The sequence below is a fragment of the Mastigoproctus giganteus genome, chromosome 12 (genome assembly GCF_048544385.1).
Source record: "Mastigoproctus giganteus isolate SK-2022 chromosome 12, ASM4854438v1, whole genome shotgun sequence".
Taxonomy (NCBI): Eukaryota; Metazoa; Arthropoda; class Arachnida; order Uropygi; family Thelyphonidae; genus Mastigoproctus; species Mastigoproctus giganteus.
The window spans coordinates 154,835,338-154,857,577 of NC_143586.1; the positions used below are offsets into that span (position 1 = coordinate 154,835,338).

Below are 22,240 nucleotides of genomic sequence, written 5' to 3' on the forward strand. Positions count from 1 at the left end.
CCATTCCAGCAGATCCACATCCTTCCTAAAATTAAGCTTCCAAACCTGTATATAGTACACAAGATGTGAGCTAACCATTGCCTTATACAACAGGATAATCACCTCCTTATTCCTCTTGGCAAATTTCCTGTATATTGTTGTCAAAGTCCTATGAGCTGTTCTGGTAACCTGTCTACACTGCTTAGAATACTTCATATCTGACTGCACAATTACCCCCACATCATTTTCATTTTCCACTACCCTACATATAGTACCACACAGTTGGTACATTACTCGAGGGTTACTGCTACCCATATGCAGTACTTTGCATTTGTCAATGTTAAACTTCAATTGCCATTTCTCAGCTTATCTGTCTAATTTTTCTAGATCTTGTTGAGTGACATTCCTTTATTACTGTAATCACCTTGCCAACCTTTGTATTCTTAGAAATGTAATTTAGGTGTATACTTTCACTTCTTCTAGACAAAACCGCTTTGTCACATTAAAAAATATCTCTAGACTTTAACTAAAACTTCAGTTAACCGAAAATCATTTATTGGATTTTATGCAATTATTCAACCTTTATACTGATAGTATATACTTTATACTGATAATACTGTTTAAAAAAGTTTTATATTAGTTTTGTTAGCTTGATCAAGCATGTTAACAGCAGCAGCTTCTTCCATCATGCATATAAGCTGAAAGGGCCAGTAGCTTGCCAGGCCATAACTCGAAAGGATATTTGCATATATCAAATATTGCAAGAAGCCTCTGTACAAACCAAAAATTCTTGTTAAGTATGTGATAAAGCAATTTCAAATGGGGATCTTTTGTCATAGATATTCCCAATGGTGTGTCATGGAAATTTAACACAATTCAGCTGCTTTATTATCAGATCAGGTTTTGCTGAAATATGGCTCCCTCAGTCTGATAGCCTACAATAGTATAAATCAATATAATGTGCCATTAAATTTAATTTAAAGTAGTTAAATCTGGACCTGTTGTATTTCTTATAGTTAACAGGTCTCCCATTAACATTGCTTAATATTCATTTCATAATTTTATAATATTAAATTTTAAATTTATACTGATTATTGCTTAATATAAATTAAATAAAAAATGATCACTTATAAAAAATGATAGTTTTTGTATTTGCAGAGATACTATTTAACTTGCATTAAAAAAAAAAGTTCAACAAATATGATAATTATAATCAGAATTGAATAATATATAGGAGGAGAATGGGGTGGTGGGTGGGAGAGATAGGTGTGCCTCAAAGGGAAATGGTTGGTTGTTTTATCCACCTTGTAACTGAGGAAAACTAATTACCATGCTAATTTGCTTCTGCTTGATACTCTCTTTTTATTTGAGAGTATCATAAGATGACCTCCAAGGCAGGTCAGCTTTAGATTTATTGCATTTCATTGCAAAAACAGTTTGACTTAAATCTGAATTTTACATTTGCTTTTAGAAAACACTTTATTTAAATTATTTCTCATTTGTCTCCTTTATAATCAAATTAAATTATAATTTACTATCCTTCTCTTAAAAGCATGAATATTTTTTGGCTCTTTATTGGACCTTCTTCAGAATATTATTATTTTCAAAATTAAATATCATTTTAATGCTAGAGTCAATCTTGATGGCCATTGTTGCATGGATCCATAATCTGGAATAGGTCTAACTTGAAAGTTATGGTGGTTAAGTATATACCTCCTTTATTTTACTTTATATCTTTCAATGAAACTATAGCAATATTTTTTTTTTTATCTTTATTTCCACTCCTCATTTATGGAACATTAATTTTAATATATTTATAAAATGTTGATAAACTTTCTAACATTAAATTTCAAATCCTCTGTATACATCAACTCTACCAATCCATCAGAATTCAGAAGCATCTATCCTAGAATTATTTAATATTCTTGGCTTATCTTTAAATGCAGCTCCATCATTGTTATAAGATTATAGAGTTAACAGCAATGTAATGTCTATATCTCATACAGTGTCTTTATTAAAGATTCTAAGGCTCAACAGGATCTGGAAAAGTTGAGCAGATTGGCTGAGGAGTAGCAGCTGAAGTTTAACATTAACCAATGCAAAGTGCTGCATATGGGTAGCAGTAACCCCAGAGTAACATACCAACTGTGTGGTACTACACTCAGTGTAGTGGAGCATGAATTGTGCAGTCAGATATGAAGTTTTCTGAGCAGTGCAAAAAGGCTACAAGAGTAGCCCATGGGGTCTTGTTAATGATATATAGGAATTTTGCTAGCAGGGATAAGGAGATGATTATCCCCTTGTATAAGGCAATGGTCAGGCCATGCCTTGAGTACTGCATACAGGTCTGGAGGCCTCATATTAGAAAAGATGTAGAGCTGCTGGAATGAGTACAGAGAAGGGCAATGAGATTAGTGAGTGTAACAAAGGGTTTCTGTTGCCAAAAAAGGCTTAAGTTCTGCCAGTTGCAGAGTCTGGAGACAAGGCACCTGTGAGGTGATCTGATTGAGGTGTATAAGGCCTTGAATGGTTTGAACAAGCTCATCACTGATGAGATTCTTCCTCGTGCTCAAATTCTGCAACTGAGGGGGCATAAATTCAAATTTAGGAAAGATAGTTGTAGAATAGATGTGTGGAAATTTGCCTTTAGCCAGCAGGTGGTTGATTGCCAGAACAAACTTCCACCTGTCATTGTGGAAGTTGACAGCTTTGCTGAACTAGACAAACTTTTGGAATGAATGAATCAGTGAAACGGGAAGTTTTTTTGTTTTTTTTTGACTGATGCTATATAAGCTTTCTTTTTTGCATCATATGCCTCTGCTATTGCTAAGTGTAAGTGTTCCCTGCTCTTACAAAAGGACTGGTTTTTTTTTTTGTTTTTTTTTTTCATCTTTAAAATATTTCTTACTAGTGCTACTTCCTGCCTTCTGTAAAAGCTTAAGTAGCTCTCTCAGTTGAGTATTTACTTTCAGGTATTATACTATGCTTCTAATAGTTTAATATTTAATGGTAATGAGAAATAAATATGTGACTTTATCCAAAGCTCCTAGCACTGACAATTCTTGCAGTTCTTTTGATAAAATTGGTTTGGGTTAAACAAATAAATAATAAAAGGCTAATTTTGGAGGTGTCTCTTACTATTGGTGGCTCCCAGTGTGTAATAAATGAACTCATGCAGAATGTTAGTATTGTATATATATTAATTGTATAATCATTACTGTTAACTTGTTAATCAGAAATCCTCATAAAAATTACTTATCTATTCTATGGTTTAATGACTCATGTCCTATAAGTCTTTAAACAATACCGAGGAATAGTCTCAAACAATGTTTAAGAACTTCAATTTAAAAGTACTGTTTTTATTGATTGGAAAATATTACCTCACAAAAATCAATGAAAATCTTCTGTGTAACCATGGAAACAGCTCACATGTTCCCTCTTTTATTGTCTGGCAGCTGGATGTAATTTAAAGTTGGTTAGAAATACTGAATATGATTGATCAGTACATTGTAAATGCTCCTTTGTCTTCAAAATAATTTTTAACAGAAGACTGTGAAGTGAACTATGTAAACAGGAGTATGTTTTCCAGGTTTGTAAATGTCTGAAGGAAATTTTAAACTTTATTTTTTCAATTATTATTTTAGTTTTAACATTGTTAACTGAAATTTTGTCTTTCTCAAAGCATTACTGATACATAACTGTTACTGGCTTTCCATTATACAAATATATCCTTAATGGATTACAGTGGTGAATGGGAAAGGGAGCTGCATTAATGTTTAAAGAGAATAAAGAAAATTAAGAAATTAATTTAGTATTAGTATTAGCCACATAGTGCAAGGAAGCCACAGGCTTTTGTTGCACCAGCAAAAAAAAAAAAAAAAAAAAAGATAATGTAGGTAATTATCCAGTTGACCTTTGAATTTCTCCAAGCTCTCAGTCTCAACCACCCGTAGAGGTAGCCTGTTCCAATAATCAACAACTCATTGGCTAAAAGAAAGAAAATTTATTTCCTACAATCCAGTCTAAATCTCTTCTGTAATTTGAATTACTGACCCCTAGACATTAAACTATTGAAATTTTAAATACATTGTCTAAGAATATATTATGTTAATTTTTTATTCAGCACTTAAGAAAGGGACTTAAATATTAATAAAGCTTAACTAGGCCATATAGGATATAGTTACCCTAAACCCTTCCTAAGGTGAGGCTTTCAGACCTGTATGCATTACACAAAATGTCACCTTACCATTGCCTTATACAATGGGATAATCATCATCTCCATCCCTGCTAGCAAAATTCCTATATATCATTCACAGAACCTCATGAGCTTCCCAGCAGGCTGTATACACTGCTCAGAAAACTTCATGTCAGACTCTACAATTACCCTCACCTCATTTTTCTTTCTCCACTACCTTCAGTGTGGTACCACTTGATTGTTATGTTATTCTGTGATTACTGCTACCCACGTACAGTTCCTTACATTCATCAATGTTAAACTTCAGATGTCCCTTCCCTCTTCCACTGAATCCTGAGGGATTCCACTAATAGCATTATTCCAAGAAGAGCACTGCTCATCGATTACCAATCTCTGTCTCCCACCACTCAACTGTCCCTTTATCCATAGCAGTAACCTTTCCCTAACACCACACTGCTCTAGTACAACAGTTTTTGATGTGGAACATTAATTTCTCTGTGAAGGGCTTTAATTTCATTCAACATTTTATAGTACAATTACTCTATGTAATTTAAATTAAAATTAGTAAATTATTTACTAATTTTGATTTAAATTATTTAACTTAATTAAATGTAGTGAAGTTCTGGTTTTATTGGTAGGGATCTCAACAAAAAAAAAAAAAAAAAAATTAGAGTGATGTGCAAGTATTGTTAAAATTGGGCTGGAACACTTGGGAATGCCATTCCAATTGATAAGTTTACTTTTTAAAATTAAACTCATTGCATTTCAATTGTTAAACTACCAAAACTGCTTTCTAAAATGTTATGATGGGTATTGCCAATTACAAGTCTAAGCACATTTGTGATTAATTATGATATGTGAATACTAAAACCAGTGAAAAGCGGTGTAAAACATTGCCTGTGTTGTATAAACTTTCAACAAAAAATACATTTTATATTGTTTTTTCTGCCAAATATTAGCATTCTGGTTTTTAAATATCTTTCACTTCAAGCATTGATTGTTGGCCTGTACATCATCTCTATGTAATTTATTAATAATAAATTATCCAGAGCCATACATATATAGCATACCATTAATAATAATATCAACATTCAGAATTTTAATAATAAATTATTATTATTATGCTCCTATATATCAATGATATACAAGAACTTTACCAGCAGAGACAAAGAGGTGATTATCCATTATATATGGCAACAGTTGGCCACATCTGGGATACTCCATACATCTTTGTAAATCTCATTTTAGGAAAAGCATAGCTCTATTGAAAAGGCTGCAGAGAAGAGCAAAATTAGTTGGGAGCACAACAGGATATTCTCACTAAGAAAGACATTGGTTTTCTGTAAATTTCAATCTCTGGAAACTAAGTGTCTGCATAGTGACCTGATTAAAGTGTATAAAGCTTTAAAAGTATTAGTAACCTAAATGCTAATGTCAGTGAAAGAGTAATTGATTTTTGGAATTCAGCAAAAGAGTAATTGATTGTTGGAATGAACCTTACATCATTCATACCTTCAATTTAATAAAGATGCTCAAATAGCCTCTGTGAGAATATCCCTTTTTGTTTTAATTATAAAAATTTAATTTTTATCTTTTTTACTGAATTAAATAAAATGGTTCTCTTAATTATAATTTCTAAATGCAATTAAAATACCAAATGAAAATAAATGAGCAAACCAATATGAATAATTAAGTTTTTATTATATTTTTTAGAATTTAAGGTCACCCATCCCCTCATGTCGTATCATTGCAGGAAGTGATTCTGATCTTCACACACTCATGGAAATAGTTAATGCAGAAAGCAATAAGATGGGTCTTCGGATAAATCCCATAAGACTAAATGGATGGTGTTGGCTCCAAGAATTATACAAATCTCACACTTATGGTCAATGGGAGACTAATTGAAAATGTTAACAGTTATGTCCATTTAGGAAGAGAAATTAATGACAAAGGGGATGATTCTACTGAAATTAAAAGAAGAGTTGAAATAGCAAAATCAGCTTTTTGCAAAATGAAAGGTGTTCTATGTAATCTGAAATTGGATCTAAATCTTCGACTAAGAGTAATGGAGTGCTACATCTAGTCCACACTACTCTATGGTTGAAAGACTTGGACATTAAAGAAAGCAACAATTAAGAAATCGGAGGCATTTGAGATGTACATGTATAGAAGAATATTATGTATTTCATGGACAGCGAAAGTTAAAATGTGGAAGTGTTGAGATCAGTCAGCAGAGAAAGGAAATTGCAGTCTCTAATCAAGAAATGAAAAACTTTTTTTTTTTTGGTCACATTATGAGACATCAAGAAGAATATGTAGTGACACAAATAATTCTGACTGGAAGAATTAAGGGTGAGAGGAAGAAGAACAATATCTTGACTGGATAATTTGACAGAATGGACAGGCAAAGCTGTGGAACAATTATTTCATGATGTTGCTGATGCTGATTGCCAACCCCAGGCGGGACAGCAACCTATGATGATGATGATGATCCCCTAGATTGAAATGCAAATGCTCACATGGCACCTGGCATATGCAAAGTGAACATCTGTATTTTTGTCAGCTGTTGCATTTAGCCAGTGAAACCAAAGGTCTATAAAAAAATTAGATGGCTGTCTCTGGCATCTTGCAGATCCTGCATAGGAATGGGAATTGGAATAGAAGAAAATAGATGCTTCTCTGTCTGGTGTCTTAAACACCAAAAAAAAAAAATAATGTATCATAATTCATAGACTGATCAAAATGAAAACAGAGAATATTGTATAACAGTTATTGATAGGCAGATGTATGTCAGAGGATTTAATTTCATTTACAAATTTAAAAAAAAAAAAAAATTTAAGAAGTGATGTCTCAAAGATGCTGTACTAGTAGCAGGAAGTTAAATTATTGGAGTAATTGGTTCAATCAGTGATCAAACTTCTGTCTGATCAGTGATCACCAATATGGATTCCATCAGCATTGATAAACTGTTAATATTTTGGTTTATTTTATTCATCCACTAATTCTGGTGTTTCCCAAGGTTCACTTCTTTTAACCACTCCTTTCCTCTTGTATATTAGACTCTCTTCTGCTAAATAGAAATCTTCTCCATAGTTTTGCTGAAGACAGCACATTAAATTCCACTTTCCAGTTTGAGAAACCTTGTCCTGCGTAAACAGCACTGATGTGGTATAATCTTTGCTTTCTTGCATCATGTTGCCAATACTAATACCAAATCCAAAGGTATACAAAAAAACTTTGCATTGTTCTTTACTGTGCCACAAAGTACTGTGCCATGCTAGATAGGCATAAATAATTTTATTGGACACCATATATGTAATGGAAAATAATTTTAGTTTATGTATCACTGTTTTCTTTCATCAGCAGGTTTCCTATATATATAATATGTATACTTTCTCAAATAACTATTTTAATTTTTTTAATCAAGGGACTTTATTTTCTTAGGCACAAAGAAAACATTATAGACATGAAAAAAAGCGTGTTGCAAAGGAACTTCTAAGTACACTTAAAGATCCTTCAATTATTGTTTTAGCTGACTGGTTAAAAGTTAGGGGAACATTAAAGGGCTGGACTAAGCTATGGTGTGTTTTGAAGCCAGGGTTACTTATGCTTTACAAAAGTCCAAAAACTCATAAGGTACATTTTATATTTTTTTGTATAAACATAAGTTCAAGATCTTAATTTTTGAATTTTCCTTTTCCTTTTAAATACAATGTTTTTATAAAATGACATTTCCTAACTAGCTGCATAGTTATTTAAAGAATATTGAAGTTATGTATGTATAAATCAATTTTATAAACTTTTGTATATTACTTCTACATATGTAATAACTTTTTTTGTGTCAACCCTTAATAATCTGTATTTGGGTCAATTTGTGATCAAAACCTTCAAGATCTGTTGCACCAAGAGTACATTCCAATGGTTATTAGAATTCAGATGGAGAAAAATTAATACTAAGGTGCCTGGTGATGAGATCAAATTATTAACATCTCATGCTTGTTGGGAGGCATTAGAAGAATTGGTGAATAATTTTCAAAGCTTTCACCCAAATCATCACTGGTGAAGTAAGGACAATTGTAAGGGTGGCATTTACAGTTTAAGATGAGAGATGTGATGACTTTGAGTTCCACAGACAGAACAGAACTCCTTCAGTCATGCACAGAAATCTCTTAAAGTTACTTGATGGAGTCAGAGTTAATTAACACAAGTAAACATAAAGATTATAACAAAGAAGTCCATCCTCAAGAAACCTTAGCTTTAATACAAGTTTTGTGTTAGATTGTGAATGTCTTTGTCTATTAATTAATTTTCTCAAGAAAAAAAAAATTTTAAATCTTTAGAGCACAAGGCTTCAAACTGCAGAAGTATTCAGCTACATATAAGTTAATGCTTAAGCATCATAACTACAGCAGTTGAACCAACTGAAATTGTTATTGCATCTCTCATATTGTGAAATAAATTTGCAACTGGGTTGTCTTTTATACCATTGGGCACTTACCCACTCACCAGGGAGAGCCAACAAGCCCTGTAATGGCTTTCTGGGTGGTGGTGGTACCCACTTAGAATAACTAACAATAGTCTTCTCTGTTGGGAAGTGTTACTTTTTCAGAATGTGAAAAATAGGCATTCATTACATCTAATATTGCAAATCATTTCACAATATGAGATGTAATGATGCCTCTAATGATACAACTTTGATTGGTTCAACTGCTGCAGATGTGATACTTAAACACTAACTTATATGCAGTTTTCTTGAAGAATTAATAAAGCTAGTGAATTAAATCTCCTTATGGAACAAAGCATCACGAGTCCCTTTAAATCAGTAATTAGAGTGACTGCAAAATTTTTAGCCAGCAATAAAAATCAGCCACGTTCCCAAAATTAGAGAACTTATGATATATATATATATATATATTCAAGTGATTTGTAAGCTATTATTCTTATGTAATTGTAATTTTCTCAAATACTTGCTTATCTTGCACAAGCTGCAAAGATAAAGCAGTAAGTAAATATTTTTGTGTATTGACATTTCTAAGTGTGGGTAGTTTCCGCCCATATTCCATGTCTGGCTATACAGCAAGTGGAAGGTGAAATTAGGTAAGTACTTAGAACAGCAATAGACACTCCTGCTCTCGTATTGCACTAACAGCTCAGAGTGTTGGAAAAAAAAAAAAAAAAATTTCAAGGGGAAGGATAGCAAATAGAATATGATTGCAGAAAATACATTAGTTGCAAGTTACCGTCCATATTAGTAATGGCTCTGGATTAGGTAGGTATTCGCTATTTGGTAAGAGTTATCTTTGTCTCTTTGTGTATCCAGAATTTTTTATGTCTACTTTTAATTTTAAAATAGCCATAAACTATAATAGCCTCACTAGCCTTAAGAGCTCAATTTTTTGCAATTTAGAATATTATTAACCATCAACTCCCCCAATGGTATTCTCCACCTTGTCGCAGTGTGGGGGGCTTGCGTGTCCCGATGACCCAGAGAGCTAAGTCGGCGGTAGTTTAGCTACTCGTAGGGCCTCTCAAGCCGGACAGGTCAAAGGGTAGGGGCCACACTAAGAGAGAGATACCCCGGCCCTCCAGGTTGCTGCAACAGGCTAGCTCCTCGTTCAGTGTAAAAAATACACAAATGCTAAATGACTTACAAGTGAAAATGAAAATGGACTGCACTTTCAGGAATATTCAAGGCCTTTCAACTAAAAGAAACTTTCTTCCGGATGAACTGCAAAAATTCAAATTAGACATCGTCGTGTTATCAGAGACAAAGAAAAAGGGATGTGGAGAGGAAATAATGGGAGAATACTACCATTTTTGGAGTGGAGTCAATAAGAGTGAAAGAGCAAGAGCAGGAGTTTCTATTGCTGTTAAAAAGAAATTGAGACACAACATCAAAAACTGGCAATTTATTAATGAAAGAATGATCTCATTGGAACTGAAAATGTATGGGAGAGAAATATGTATTTTGGGAATATATGCCCCGACTAATGACACTGCCGATACCTTGAAAGATGAATTTTGGGAGGATCTGAGAGAACTAATAGAAAAAATTCCTAAAAACAAAGAGATATTTCTAATGGGCGATTTCAATGCAAGAATAGGAACTGAACAAAATAGCAAAGTTATTGGAAGATTTGGAGAAAAAGAGAGGAACGACAACGGAGATAGACTATGCAATTTGTGAACAGTTCAACTTGAGAATAAGCAACACATTTTTTCAACACAAGGAAATCCATAAATATACTTGGTCACAGGAGACAAGACAAATTAGATCAGTTACAGATTACATTATTTCAAAACATTCAGGGACATATGTATTGAAAGATGTCAGAGTTTATAGAGGAGCTGAATGTGGATCTGGCCATTTTCTAGTTAAAACAACACTGAGGTGGAACTGGATTAAGAAAATATGTGGGAACAACCAACAATGCAGGGAAGGAGAAATGCTACAAGTGGATCAATTTAACGTTGACCTACTCCAGGATGACAGCATTAGAAACAACTTCACCCAGAGACTGGATGCTGCAATTAACATAGAGATAAAAGGTAATACTGAAGAAATCTACGAATATTTAAAAAATACTTTTAAAAAAATAGCTCATGAAATCCTAGTCAAAAAGAAGAGCCAAGGACCAAAAAAAAAGACCTGGATTACAGAGAAAGTAAGAGCTGCTGTAGAGGAAAAGAAACTTGCATATCAGAAATGGCTAGGTGATAGGAATGATGCATATAGGAACATTTATGTTGAAAAAAAGAAAATAGCCAATTGGTTGGTAGTAGAAGCAAAAAATGAAGAATGGGAAAGGAAATGCACAACTATTAATAGCAAATTGGGCTTCAAGCAATCAGTGGAATCATGGAAGGTCCTTAAAGACTTGAGAAAACAGAATAAACACAATGCTGGTTTGCAATTAATACCTTTGAAAGACTGGACGGAGTACTATGAAGGACTTTTAAAAGAAGACCGGGAAGAGTTCAAGACGATGGAGAATTTTGGTGTAGAAGACTCGGGCTTAAAAGTTTCTGTTAGGGAAGTGGAACTCCTGCTAAAGGAAGGAAGGAAGTAATGGCAAATCACCTGGACCTGGAAGAGTTTACATGGAACTTCTGAAATATGGAGGAAGAGGATTGGCTGTTCCAATACAAAAACTGTTAAATAGTATACTGAGAGGAGAAGATATACCGAAAGAAATGATAATAGGATATATTACATCAATTTATAAGGGCGATCGTAAAAGCTGTTCAAATTACAGAGGAATATGCATCCTGAATCTGCTGTTAAAGATCCTTGGAAAATGAATCAGGAACCATTTAGAAGCCCGAATCGAGGTATCAGAAGAACAAAGTGGTTTTTCAGCCAGGAAGTCATGTGTAGACCATATCTCAACAGTACGACAGATCCTTGAAAAATGCCAATCAAATGGAAAAAAAAACTTGATGATTTTCATTGACCTTGAAAAGGCATTTGACAGTGTTCCAAGAAAACTCTTATGGGAAGCACTGAAAGAGGCAAATATTGATGGACAACTGATTAACATTATTAAGGCAATTTACAGGAATAATAGATGCAGAATTAAAGTGGGATCAGCTTTGTCACCTGAATTCCACACTTCAAAAGGCTATTACAAGGTTGTTGCATGTCACCAACACTTTTCAAAATTTTTATCGACATCTGCCTAAGATCCTGGTCAAAAAAATGTAATAAAATGGGATTGCCGATTAATAAGAACACCTATATTCACAATTTACTTTTTGCAGATGATCAGGTGGTGATAGCACAAGACTTAGAAGATGCAAAGTATGCATGTCATCAATTATTTGAGGAATATAAACAGTGGGGTCTAAAAATCAATTTTAGCAAGACTGAAATGTTGTCTTCAGGGCCAAGACACATTCTAAATATTGCAGGTTTTAAAATCAAACAAGTCGATAAATTCAAATATTTGGGATCAATCTTACAAAGTGATGGATCATCCCAATCAGAGATCAATAAGAGAATTGCAGATGGCAGAAAGGCTATCGGCATGTTATACTCTGTTCTGTGGAGCAAAAATATCCTAAATAAAACAAAGAAACTTATATTTCAAGTGATTGTACAAAGTCTTCTATTGTATGGAGCGGAAACCTGGACATTGAATAGGTGAGCAGAAAACAAATTGCTCTCTCCACAGAAATGGATTTTTGGAGAAGCTCAGCAGGAACTTCTAGAAGAGACAGAAAACGGAATGAAGACATAAGGGAAAAAATGGAAGCGAAAAAGACTATTATTGACACCATCAAAGAAAAGCATCTAACATGGTATGGACATGTAAAACGGATGCAAGAAAACAGATATCCAAAGGCTATCCTGGAACGGATACCTCCTGGAAGAAGGAGAAGAGGAAGACCTAGGAGGACATGGATGGATGGAGTACGGGAGTGCATGACAGCCCGAGGCTTAACCGACGAAGACACCTTGAACCACACTTTATGGCAGGAAAAAATTCCTAACAAGAAATAACTTGTAGGCTGAGGCAACCCATTGTAAATGGAAACACTCCTCTTGAAGAAGAAGATTAACCATCAATTTTATGTTCTGAATAGTATTTACCATAATCGTCTTATTCGCATTACAAACTAAATTTTTAAATTTTAACAAATATTAACCATCAATTTTATGTTCTGAATAGTTTTTACCATAATAGCCTCCCTAGTATTAAGAACTCAATTTTTATTAAAATCTAAAATTTTAAAATATTCACTTTATAACTACAGTTTTTATTAGTTTTTTTATTAATAGACTTACTAGCTTTAAGAACTCCATTTTTATTTTAATACAATTTATTTTCTGAATAGTTTTTTTATTCCAAGATTTACTAGCTTTAAGAATTCATTTTTATATTTTAATTTTACAATATTAACTATCAAATTTCCTTTATGAGTATTCTCACTAGCCTTAAGTATTCAATTTTTATATATGTTAAATTTATATTTATGTTAAATTTAAATTTTAAAATATTAACCATTATACTTACTTTCTGAGTAGTTTTACAATTAAATAGGCTCACAGGCCTTAATAACTGAATATTATTAAATTTAAAACTAATGATCTGACTTATGTTTTTAAAGGTTTTACATAAGCATTAGAAATTATGTTTAGCCTATATCTGCCGGTTACCTAATAATTTCTAATGCTTATGTAAAACCTTTTAAAAATGTAAGTCGAAAAAAATTAATTAATATTCATGGATAGTTACTATAATACTAATCTGACAAGTTTAACTCCTCCCTTGTTTCCTAAGGTATTAATATTTATGGATTCAGCTTTTTAAAAAACCTCTGTATCAGGATGTTGCTTAATGCAGTGGTTTTTGACGTTTTTTGTGTTACCCTACCAGTCTACAAAAAGAGCCACAGGTTCCAAAAATGTTTTATAACTTTTATTATTATATTTTATGTAATTTATATATATATATTACTACTTTTTAAAGATATTGGGGTTTCATCAAAAGTTTATGTTTGCAGAAATTTACTTATGGGTAAAGTCAATTGGAATTGTGAACATTAAAATCACCAGGGAAAATTTGTTCACTGTTAGGAAAGTCTTTCAAAGAAAGAAAGTCAAAGTACTTCATGAATTTTTAGATTTCAGAGAATGATAGCGATATCAAATGAATTTGACAAAATGAGGTTAAGAGATTTTCAGCCAAAGAAGATCAAAAAGAGGTGTCACAATAGGAAGTCTATAACAAAGAATATGTGAGCAGACACACCTTTAAAATAGAAGAATCAGAGAACAAATAATTAGGACAAATGAGGTGAGTAGAGCAAGTAAACAAGACAGCAGATTGTAAGTGGAAATGGGCATCACTGAGATCAGAACTGAGACCATGTACATTTTGTGAAATTAATTTGGAAACTTTAGTTCTTTTTTAAGATTTGTTTCATTGGTCTGGCTAATCATAATGCACTGACATAAATTGGGGGGAGGGACATATAAATTGATGAAAATTATATACCCAGATCCTTAACATAATGTGGCCTCAGTAGTGTTCCCCTCCCCACATATACATTACTCGGACTACTGGTCATAGCTAGTAGAATAAAAGCAGTGAGGTTATGCACTAGCGTATCCAGATGCCTCTTTGTTAGATCATTACCAATAGATTTAGCCTGGTGAACTATTTAGCAGTCAGCCTGTGAAAATCATTTTAAAGCTATACTCAAAATGTAAGGAATAATGAATGTTGCCATTATGCCCATCTTAATCTCAAAACACTGACTCATATTACATGAGAAGAGATATGGGAGACACTGGAGCTTTGCCCTGGAGACCAAACAGTGTTCCTACCCTTAAAAAAAAGGAAAGTAATAATTTTTCTGTTTATATTGCAGGACAACCACACAGTCAGAAGAGAGCATACAAGAAAAAGCACTGTATTTAGTAGTCATGTGGGCTTAAACAATGGGATCTCAAAGTACATGTACTTATTCACCCTTGCTCCCTGACAACTTGGCTATGGCAGACTAACTTCAGATCTCCCATAAGCAAAGTGGTGATATTACACCAAGTGATGAGAGGTATTTACCACCTACCCACTAAGGGGTTATGTAACAGAAGTGTAAAAAGTGTTTTTTTATTAATAAAAATTGATGTTTTAGTTGGTTTTAGCCCCACCCTACCAATATTGGAACCAAACTTTATTTGAAAATTGTACAGTTGTACATATCTCTGCATTTTTGTCTTTGAGCATACTTGGATCTCTCCAGTGATGGGAGCTGACTTCAGCCATCAGGGTAGTAGTAGTACTAATGCTCATATTAGAAATGATACCATTATCCACAAGTCACCCAAAATTGTTACTATCATTTTATACAACTGACATTGCCAAATGATGACTCCTTCATTTGTCCAAAGCAAAGGAACCTGTTATGATAGTTGTTTCAAGATTACTGGTCTCTTATATGTTATATACTAAACTGGGTCTATTCTAGATTGCCAATTTTATACCTGAATATGCCATGTAACACCAAAAGTTCACAAATTCCAAAGTGAATTAACACATGAACAGTTTAAGAAAAAAAAATTGGCCAAGGTAAAGAAAGCCCACTCAAGAAGCATGCAAAAGTTCGATGAAATTTACCGGTAAAAAAAGTACTTTGCCGTAACGGCATTTGTATTGTTGATCGCTCAGTAAACAGATGGTGGGTGTTATCAGTCTAGAGTAGAAGTTGAAACCCTGCCGAAGTGGTGGGGGGTAACCTGACCTTTTTTCTTTAGAATCACTAACTGAATCACAAACAGAGTCATATTGGAAGTTCTGGCGTTGTAAAAAATGTTTGTAACGCAGTTTCACTGGTAAACTTTTTTGCGGTTTGCCACACTTCTCGTGTGGGCTTCCTTTACCTTTGCCTTTTTTTTCTTAATAAACAATTTATCCACTAGTCCACCAGTGATTCTAAAGAAAAACGGTCAGGTTACCCCATCCACTTCGGGAGGGTTTCAATCTCCAACGGGACTCAATTTCTACTCCTGGCCGATAACACCTACTGTATGTTTACTGAGCGAGCAACAATAGAAATGCCGTTACGGCAAAGTACTTTTACCAGTGAATTTATTGAACTTTTGCATGCTTCTCGTGTGGGCTTTCTTTACCTTCGCCAAAAAATTCAAAAGGATTAAAGTTTTAAAAAATCAAATAAAATAGTCATGGTTACTGTTGCCATATTCATTGCACAGTTCATCTGACATGTGAAAAAAACCAGGTAGAAAATACACCAAGAAAAGTATGCTTTAGCTTAATTAACAGAGAATACAAAATACAGTCATGACAGTTTTTGTTCATTGGGTAAAAGCGATGGAAGTTATCTTCAGAAAAAAACATAAAAATTCTGATATGAGAGTTGAAGAACATAAATGAATTACATGGGTTCACCAAATAAATTACGAGAATTCACCATTGTAATTAGTTTGTATTTATTAAATTTTAGAAAACTAAATAATAACAAATACACGCCTATGCATTACTGTACGTTGCAATGGGCACCTCCGTAGCCAGGTGGACAGGAGCAGCAGTGCATAGTACACACTTCAACACTTCTTGATTAGACCGGGGTTCGAGCCCGTGACCACCAAATACGGAGGATGCAGAAAGGTCAGGGAATGACCACCGCATATCCCCGGAGCAGTATGGCCTTAGTTGCTAATGCTCCTAAATAACAACAACAACAACATTACAATGCTTTCTTTGACTCAAAAATGATTCAGCAAGCTGAAGATCTTGAAGAATAGATTGCAAAATATGGTTATGTATAAAGTCTGTGTTATTGTTTACTTTTCAAACATTTAATAAATATAAGTTGATTATATGCAGTGAAGTGTACATCTTATTTTATTTTGTGAACTTGCATGATTTAGTTCTCATATTCAATTCTCATATCAGATATTCAATTAACTGAAGTTATTACAATGGCATCATTTCATTACATCTCATATTGTGAATGCCTTCACAGTATGAGTTGTAGTGAAACAATGCCACTATAATAAGTTTGGTTAATTTACTGCATACAGACATGATGCAGTTGCACTAACTTATTTGTCTATTATCTTTTATTTATTATTTTTTTTTTATTTCATTATTATTCTTTCTCAACATGTATTTGTTTTTAGTCTGATTGGTACACTCACCCACTCATCTTAGTGGTTCACCATACTTTTCATTGTAAATCTAGTAGTCACACCATTCCTACACTCATAAGCTCACAGTGCTGGTCAAATAATAAGTTGTAAGTATGGTTACATATAAAAGATTGAGCATCATTGTTTCAAAAATGCCTTTATAAGAACTTATTAGAACAGTTTTTTTAAATATTTTTTTAAAATTTTACTGTTGATTTTTAAATATTACAACTAAATTATATAGTAAGGTAATTAAATCGATCCACAAGAAAGGTGATAACCGGGACTGCAAGAACTACCGTGGCATCAGCCTCCTTTCCATCATCGGAAAGGTCTTTATGAAGATCATCCAGTCAAGACTGCAAAAACATCGCGAGCAAACCAGTCGAGAAGAACAGGCAGGATTTAGACCCGGGCGAGGATGCTGTGATCAAATCTTTGCCATTCGTCAGCTGATGGAGGAGAGGATCCGGTGTGGACAGCGAACCGTCATTGTTTTCATTGTCTTTAAGTCTGCTTTCGACTGTGTCCACCGGCCGCCTTATGGAAACTACTAGAGGTTGAACATGTACCTCGAAAAGTCATCACACTCCTCCAAACTGCATACAACGGTTTAACCAGCCAGGTGCGCATCCAGAATGATTTATCTGAGGAATTTACCATCCAACTGGAGTCCGCCAAGGGGATGTAGCCTCCCCGTTGCTTTTCAACATCGTGGTCGACGCCATTATGAGGCAAGCATTCAGAAACAGACAGGGCATACAATATGACAAGGATCACTATGTGACTGACCTGATCTTTGCTGATGATAGTGCTATCCTTGCCGGTAACGACGCTGAAGCCACGGACATCCTCTACGACATTGCCCGCATTGCCCGGCCATACGGTTTGAAGATCAATGCTGGTAAGACAAAGGCCCTGACAACAGATGGGTCGCAAGCCACCATCTATCTCGAAGGCGTCCAGATCGAGCAAGTGCAGGACTTTAAATACCTTGGGTCGCTGGTCCAGGAGAAGAAAGTTGCATCCACCATGGAAATCCACAGCAGAATTGGACAGGCGGCCACTGCGTTCGCCTCGCTCAAATGGTGTCTGTGGAAGAGGACCAACATTTCCACAAAGACTAAAATCCGACTCTTCCGGACTTTGATCCTGCCCATTCTTCTTTACGGATCGGAAACATGGATTTGTCTCAAGTTAGATTTGAACAAACTTGAGGTATTCCAAATGCGATGCCTGCGGCAGATCTTGGGCATCTCTCTTCGCGACCGCATCACTAATGATACCATCCGCGCCAGATGCCAACAGCAACCAACCATTGCCGACCAAATCCAGAAGCGAAGGCTCAGATGGTTTGGCCACGTATGTAGAATGGGCACGAACAGAATACCATCCACACTCCTTTGGAGACAACGACCCACCCAATGGAGCATCCAACGGACCGCGCCTAGGAAAACGTGGGCCAAGCAAGTGGAAGATGACTTGAAGAGCCGACGTCTCGACCTTAACCAGGCCAGGACTGAAGCCATGGATCGTAAAGTATGGAAGAACATCACAGAGCAAGTACGAAACCCTGCGGCACCTACAGCAGCATACTGGTTGCGTGGCCAACCGCCTCCCCCAGCTGCCAGCTAAGGACCAAAGAAGAAGAAGAAGAAGAAGAATTAAATGGTATACAATAATATATTTAATAAAATTATAAAAATAAATAATTAAATATTAAGACTAAATGTACAAAGTTGATATTATTAATTATTATGGAAATAATTCTTAATTCATTTTATATCCTTCTCCTTCACCAGAGTAGTCAGTGGGTTGGAACAGTGCTTTTAAATGTCTGTGAACTAATTGAAAGACCTTCAAAAAAGGATGGATTTTGTTTCAAGTTATTTCACCCTATGGAACAATCTGTTTGGGCATCAAGGGTAAGGTATGATTTTAATTTCCACCTAAACAAACCAGTACATTCAGACATCAGCTCAGCTCTGATGTCTGAATGAGAGTCCCAGGATTTTCTGAAGGGGAGGGAATTAAAACATTAAAACAGTATGCAATTCATGATATTTGGGATTTTTATCCTTGTTTTTTTCTGCAATGCATTTTTTCCCTGAAAAATAACATTTTCATTAAATTTCTGGAGTCATGAGCTTTAATGGTATGTAGAAATAAAAATGCATTGTTTTTATGCCTGCTACTGTTTTAGAATGCATTTTCACATTTTCATGAACAATATCAATTGTGCATACCCATTGTATACTATTGATAAAATGTAATCAAAATTTTTAATTTTTACAAAATATGTAAACAATTTTTCAATACTTTTGTGATCAACATATATATGAACATGTTTTATGTTCATAGAGGAAATTGATAACTTACTCATTGATGAAAATTCAGTGTTAATATTAGTAGTGGCAAACAATGCAAGGAAGCAAGCTTACACAGTATCAGGAAAAAAAAGCACTTCCCACATCACACCTGTTAAACACCTATTTTAATAATTTGTCTGCTTTCTAATAAATTTATTCAAACTATTGTTGGAAGTTTTTTCCAACAATCAACTACACACTGGCTGAATTCACATTTGTCCTACTCAAATTTAAATTTATACCTCCACATATCTCCTCTAAGCAAGAGGAGGGATGCTATTAGCATTCAGTTTATTCAATCTGTACAAAGCCTTAGACATCAAAATCCAAAATCATTGTACATTCCTTGTTTCCAGATGCTGCAGTTTGCACAACTGAAGCCTTTACTGATAAGAGTACCTTTTGTTCCCATCTCTGCATCTTTTTCAACAGATCAACATCCTTTAAAATAGGCTTCCAAGCCTACATGCAATACTCAAGATATGGTCTGACTATTGCCTTATACAACAGGATAACCACCACCATATACCTGCTGGCAAAATTCCTGTATATCATTGACAAAACCCCATGAGCTGTCCTGGCAGCCTGTCTGCACTGCTCAGAAAATTTCATATCTGACTGCATAACTACCTCCAAGTCTTTTGTCTTTCACCACTACTCTCAGTGTTTACCACACAGTTCATATGTTTTTCTGGAATTGTTGTTACCCATATACAGGACTCTCCATTTGTCAATGTTAAACTTCAGTTGCCACTTCTTAGCCCATCTGCCTAGTTTTCTATATCTTGTAGTATTAGCATACCTGCATAACTGATTACTGTCACTGGCAACCCCTTTCAACCTTTGTATTATCTTAGATGTTAATCCTGTTATGTACTCATCAGTATCTTTGATAAACATTGAAAACAGTAAGGGGGCCCAGCACCAAACCCCAAGGGACTCTACTAATAATATTAATTCAAGAAGAGCATTGCCATTGATAGTACTCTCCATTTTCTCCCACTGAATTATCCCTTTATTTATAGCAGCAACTTGCCCTTAATGCTACACTGCTCCAATTTGTAAGGCAATCTTTTATGTGCAACAGCATCAAAGGCTTTTTCTGAAATCTTTAAGCATATGATGTCAAAATAATTTTTTGCATCAAGTTCTTTTGTGAGTGCTTCATAATATCCAATCAGATTGGTCAGACAAGATTGCTCCTTAACAAATCCATGATGTGACTGCAGTATAACAGCTTTCCTATCTAGATGGTCATAGTTTTACATTTTGCAATATTTAATTCTAAACTATTGGCTGATGACCAATCAAACAGCAATTGAGCCACAAAATTCAAACTAAAAAAGTTGTTAGATGAACAGAAGCAAGTTTTATGCCATCAGCATATGACAGTAACATGACAGAAGAATCCTTTAAAATGTAAAGCCTGATTGTTCAAATAAATATCAAAAAGTAGTAAGCCAAACACGGAACCCTGAGAAACACCTTTTTTCTAGAGAAATACCTCCGAACTTACTCCATTCATAAAAACTTGCAAAATTCTGTTGGCTATATAGTTCTTATACCAACTTAATAAAGGGTTTTCTAATGCCACAGGAGATTTTTTCAGTAGAATTAAGCTGTACAATAGGATGGTAATTTGAGACAAATTGTTTGGAATCCTTTTTATGTAAGGAGGTTACATATGCCAACCTGAACTATACAGGATATGTTCTACTATTTAATGACCAATTAAAAATTTGTACTAAGTGAGGAACAAACACTGATTTCCAAAATAGCAGGGGAATGCCATCAGATCCCCAAGCTTAGTCCTTTTTTTTAAAGTGGTCAAAGTTTCTATCATTTCTTTCTGACTTTGTGACTACATGGTTACTAAAGGTATTTTGTCCTACTTCTAAGATCATTAAACTTCACTGAAGATTATTCTATTCTGTGTGGGAGGATGGCGATTATAACCACTATGTTACTTGTTAGGACCATGCAGTGGTAAATGGAGTCCTGGGTGCATGGTTAGTTTTGGGTCTTCCTTTTTATTTTATTAAACTATGTTATAAAGATTTAAGAAACATTTTGGTAAGACCTTCTATGTTAGGGCCCAGATGTGTCATGTCCAACATCCCACCCCCCTTTATGCACAAGTATTTCATTTTGACTTTTCTTAGTCACTATTGAACTGATGTATTCCTCTTTTAGTGATAACAGTTCTTTTAGTTCTCATATGAATGCATATTCTGTTGATTTATTGTATTTATGTTTAATTATGCTCTCAGAAGATTCATAGTTGATCTTTATTAGCTCTCCATTTTTGCTAAAATTTTTATCACCAAAACTTAAATCTTTTTTTTCTTTATTTATTTTTTTTTTTTTTTAGAGAAATTACCACCTAACTTCTGATCCATCATCTAGCTTTCTTTTTTCTTTTGGATGCACCTTATTTGAATTTCCTTTTTAAAATAAATTATCACTATTAACAAATTTAATTTGCATCTTTTTCTAAAGATTTACTATTTTGATGTAAGTTGACTAAATGTGTTGCCCTCGTGGCTGACACAGTGATGGTTATCACTGTTCTTCCACACTGCCGAAAAAGTCCTGGTTTTGAATCCCTTCAAAGTGGTAAGATTTTTTATGACAGTTTTTAGTGACCAAACTCATCAGTCTCAGGCAGGACTCAGAATGGATGACTGAACACTGTTCTGGTTCATCATATGAATTGATAATGTCACATATGTGCATTAATTGTGCTCTGCACTTATATCCTGATGAGAGTTCTCTTTCAAAAAATTTTCCATTTCAAGCCTGGGCAAGGGTAGCATATCTCCTGGAACTCTCTTTTTTCATCTAGCAAATAGAGAAAACTAACTGAAGAACACAATCAATACTGACACCAGGGACAGTCCCAAGTAGGAGCTAAAAGGGCTACAACCGTCCTTATGATCAAATTAATTTGTCTTCTTTTACTGCTACATGATAATTAAAGCTTAATAATTCACTGGAATGCTGTTTTGCCCCCCCCCCTTTTAACTGCTTTAGTCC

The 22,240-nt window shown here is 34.4% G+C and overlaps 1 protein-coding gene across 1 annotated transcript in view; it reads left to right on the top strand.

The window, feature by feature from the left end:
• LOC150077528 (oxysterol-binding protein-related protein 8-like) overlaps positions 1 to 22,240 on the top strand; it is a 169,414-nt gene that overhangs the window by 46,658 nt on the left and 100,516 nt on the right. The window contains exons 3-4 of the mRNA XM_090386936.1: positions 7,619 to 7,810; positions 18,638 to 18,760. Of these exons, the coding sequence (XP_090243062.1) occupies positions 7,619 to 7,810; positions 18,638 to 18,760 (315 nt within the window). The remainder of the gene's footprint in view (positions 1 to 7,618; positions 7,811 to 18,637; positions 18,761 to 22,240) is intronic.